This window comes from Acanthisitta chloris, unplaced genomic scaffold, assembly GCF_000695815.1.
Source record: "Acanthisitta chloris isolate BGI_N310 unplaced genomic scaffold, ASM69581v1 scaffold7508, whole genome shotgun sequence".
Classification (NCBI taxonomy): domain Eukaryota; kingdom Metazoa; phylum Chordata; class Aves; order Passeriformes; family Acanthisittidae; genus Acanthisitta; species Acanthisitta chloris.
The window spans coordinates 54,076-58,412 of record NW_008687527.1 but is presented as its reverse complement, the minus strand read 5'-3'; the positions used below and the strand labels follow the sequence as shown (position 1 = coordinate 58,412).

The window sequence follows — 4,337 nt, the reverse complement described above, 5'->3', positions numbered from 1 at the left end:
TTATGCAGGTGCTACTGAGATTGTTACAAATCCCTTAACATGTGAAAATTTGTCACAAGAGAAGTCTACTTGCAGCTGTAAGGGCCCAGTCCTCCGAGGTGTGAATTCAAAGAAAATCTTTGATCTCTCCCTCGGTGCAAGTCGTGCCAGACTGAAAAAAAAGAAATAAAAAATCAATTAATTCAGACTTCCATTGTCTTTTCGGAGATTCCCAAGAAGCAGAACTGCATGACAGCTAGGGCACCAACAGCTACCCAAGACCAGCCTTGGGTTTTGACAATTACTGAGGGTTTGAGGCTTTGTGTAGGCTAAGAAATGAGAAAAGATAGTACCACTTTCATTTACTCTCAGTTAGACTTAGGGAAATGAGAAGTGCTAAGTCATGCCTTCATCTTAGGGCTGGATCAATTTTGGACAGTGAACACAAACTCAGAATAGGAAAACTGATGTCAATTTTCAGTGCTCTGTCCTATGCCTGCTTGGTTTATACCCATTTTGGCAATAATATGATTTTTCTAATGGCCATTGTGATTTGTTTTCTATCTCCTTTTGGCCTAAATTGGCTTAGTCTTTCACTGGAATAATGTTTTCCATATTTTTATGGATTATTATGTCCAAAGAGTTCCAGATCCACAGCAAATCCAGCTGTTCCATTATAAAAGAAGCTTTAGGAAATAGGAATTACTACTCAACACTGAGTTAATCCATAAAGCTGCAGAGTCCAGAGGATAAGAAAGAATAATAGAACATCTTGCTTTTATGCTTCAAAAAGACACGATTTTCTCCTGCTTGAAAGAACAGAGCAACTTCTTGTTCAGGCTGAAAAAAGGGGAGCCATGGCAGTGTCTGACTTGTTTGCTTTAGCTCAGAGTTCCCTTTGCAGTATCAGGGCATTGTATATAAAAACAGAAACACAAAGCTATGCTGTAGGTAAAACTTCAGAGTGACAAAGGAATTTTCCATGCCCATTTGCATTCCCAGGAAAGAAAGCAGGTTTTAGGTGTTACAAAAGTTTCTATGTGGAATAAACAATATGCGATTAAGAAATCATAATATCTCTCAATATAAAGTAATATATTTTTTTTCATAAATAGAAAATATGAGAAAGACAATTCAGTTCAGGAGGGACATTGAGGTGCTGGAGCAGGTCCAGAGAAGAGCAACGAGGCTGGTGAAGGGACTCGAGCACAAGTGCCATGAGGAGAGGCTGAGGGAGCTGGGGGTGTTCAGCCTGGAGAAGAGGAGGCTCAGGGGAGACCTTATCACCCTCTACAACTCCCTGACAGGAGGTTGGAGTCAGGTGGGGGTTGGTCTCTTCTCCCAGGCAACCAGCAGCAGGACAAGAGGGCACAGACTCAAGCTCGGCCAGGGGAGGTTTAGGTTCGATATTAGGAAGAGTTTTTTTATGGAGAGAGTGATCAGGCATTGGAATGTGCTGCCCAGGGAGGTGGTGGATTCATCATCCCTGGAGGTTTTTAAGATAAGACGGGATGGGGCACTTAGTGCCATGGTATAGTAACCATGGTAGGGTTGGGCTTGATGATCTTGGAGGTCTTTTCCAACCCAGTTGATTGTATGTTTATTTATTTTTTCTGAGAAATGAGACATGCTGGTGGTCATGTTAGAAGAGTAAATGCTGCAGCTTTCACTTACTTTATCTTGACCTGTTGATTCATCAGAGTGACCAGGAGCACACAGCGGCTCACGGGCTCAGGGAGGGGGTTGGCATATGAGATCTCAAGAGTCACAGCTCTGTTCACTACAATTCGCCGAGGAAGCTAAAGGACAAAGACACATTTCTGATCATTCACTGTTTAACACTTTTCTGGAGTCAGAATTCAGCTGAGCTGTGAGTGACATTCAGCTGACAGCTGATATGCCTTTCCTAATGCTTGAAGCTGGATTTGGCTTAGCTAAATATACAAATACTGTAAGTCTGCAATATTTTGTGCACCATATAAGTGAAACAGAGTCCTGACTGCACAGACACACCCCATGAAACCTGTCTGATCTATGGGTTGCTGAGTAGCTTTTTTCAGCACATCATTGACTAGGATTAAAGTGTTAAAACAATATGAATCAACCCTAGCATAGACTAGAAATAAGGGTTTAAATCTGTATTTTGGGAGTAGGCAAAGTTATTTAGAGGCAGCAGAAGCACTTGTCAATAACCAGAATACATGAAATGAAAACAAGTTCTGTGAGTGTAAAGCAGTGGCATGTGACTGGGAAAGAAAGAAGGTGAGAGCTGCCCTGAAGAACAGGGGGCAGATTCAGGCCAAGGTTCAAAATGACCTCTCACATCTTTGCTTTCTTGTTTAAAGCAGGTAGAATTTTGGAGCAACATCTGAAATGGCAGCCTAAACTAATGCATTTACCCCCAAACTCTCATCTTTAGAGCTGAGCTCCAGAAATAAACTTTAGTGTCTGTTTGGAACATCAGGGAGAGAATTGTTTACCTTAATGATAATGTTTGTATCCTCTAAAATGATTGTCTTTTCCACCAGCAACTTCAGCCCACGCATGTGCATGACTTCACACAAAGCAGTAACTTGGATCCTTTTGTCAGTAGTCAGATATTTTCCATAATGAGTATAAGGAATCTTCACCCGGATGTGCTTCCCTGGAATTCAGACATACGTTTAGGAACCATTGTGTTTTCAAAGAAAGATGAAGAAAAGAGCTATCATGAGAGGTTTGAAACTGTCAAAGAGAAAAAAAAGACAAGAGAGCTGTGGTCTGTCTGTATTGCCTTCTTGTGAGACTGGTTATGTATTTCCCTCTTCTGGTGATCCTTTTCTACTCTAACTCCTTTGACCCCTACAGTTTAGAATGGAGGATTTTGGCCTGGAACTCATCTGCATTTCACTGGGTTCCTGACCACTTTTATCTGTTTATCTCTTCCCTCCTTATAACCTCTTTGTTTTATCTCAGTCAAGAAGAAATTTTCTGTCAAGTTTCAAGAGATCCTTTTCAAGTGACCTGGTCAGCTGCTCATTATAGTTCTACAACTTTTCTGCTGTCTATGGGAAAAATGTTTATCTTTGTAGCCACTGGGGATGAAAAAGATCTCTGTAATACTTTCAATGGCCTTGACTCTTCAAAAGAGAGAGTTTCACTGTAACTTTTAAACTTTGTCCTAGTTGATTTGTTTTAAAGTGTTGCCTGTTAAGTGCCAGAGAGCATTCATCAGACTTTGATTTGTTAGAAGAGTAGGATGTGCTCCTATGTATATGTAATAATCACCACACAGACACACATGCACATATATTCACATACATACCATGATACACACACATGTACAGTGTTGCTTCTGGAGCTATAACATCAATGTAGCCTCCTATGTAACATCTCATGAGACCTTCAGTTCATTCTTGAAGTAGTGAAAGTTTTCAGAGGAAAACCATGTAAGATATAGTCATAAACAATGCTATTAAGAGATGGAATGAGTAGCTGCATTACAAGGCTGATATAGGTATGACATTGATGTCTCTTCCTTCCATTTGCCTTCCTGTGGATAGGAAGAAAGCTGTATTGGCTCCATAGGGACATTAAAAGTTACCTTGTTTAGACCCAAGGTCCACAGAAGTGGTTGCCTTCAGGATCTCTGCCACTGTTCTCCTCGTGTACAGGACGGTTGAGGCACTCATGTCCACCTTCACGGACTTGCGGTCAGAAGAGAGGTTACTGAGAACCAAGATGAGGTTAATGTCTTTGCCAAAAACTGGAGGTTCAGCCAGCTTGAATTTCCCAGCAATCCCAGGGTTTCTAACTGTCTCTGAAGATCTTCCACTGGGGGATTCTGTGCGTCCTTCGGTGATGCTCGTTCCAAATATCTTAGCCAAGGCCTTTTTATAGACTCGTCTTTCTTCAGAAGAACCTGATGGAAGGAGAGAACTGAGTAAAATTCCGGTTTTGTTGCAAATGCTCCTCTGTGGAAAGGGTTTCAGAGTGAAATGAAGTGTCAGCTCTGTGTCACCCTGAAATAAGCAATACCTAGAAGTTCCCTATATACTCATTAAGCTTCTGCTCAGGTTTCTCACAGGGAAGTAATATCTATACTGCAATAAGTTGAATAAATCACTGAAATGTGATGCATTTTGTTTAGGAAGCAAGATTTCTGTTTTGTCTAATCAGAACATGCAATAGTGTGGTGTTACTTTGCTGATCTGATGAAATTTGCCTCTCCATGAAATACAGTTGCACTAAAACATTGAGGGGTGGAGTATTGAAATACGACCACTGATTCCAAACAGCAAACTTTAAAACAAGTGAAATACATCTTCTTTCTTTTGTTTTTTTTTGTTGTTTTTTTTTTTTTTTTTTTTTTTAATATT

The 4,337-nt window shown here is 40.6% G+C and overlaps 1 protein-coding gene across 1 annotated transcript in view; it reads right to left on the bottom strand.

Annotated features, from left to right (window-relative positions):
* The window catches only part of LOC103807884 (protein-glutamine gamma-glutamyltransferase 6-like), a 15,057-nt gene continuing 10,720 nt past the window's right edge, over positions 1–4,337 (bottom strand). Inside the window, exons 10-13 of the mRNA XM_009080632.1 lie at positions 3,563–3,880; positions 2,460–2,623; positions 1,654–1,778; positions 1–151 (exon numbers count right to left, since the gene is read on the bottom strand). Of these exons, the coding sequence (XP_009078880.1) occupies positions 1–151; positions 1,654–1,778; positions 2,460–2,623; positions 3,563–3,880 (758 nt within the window). The remainder of the gene's footprint in view (positions 152–1,653; positions 1,779–2,459; positions 2,624–3,562; positions 3,881–4,337) is intronic.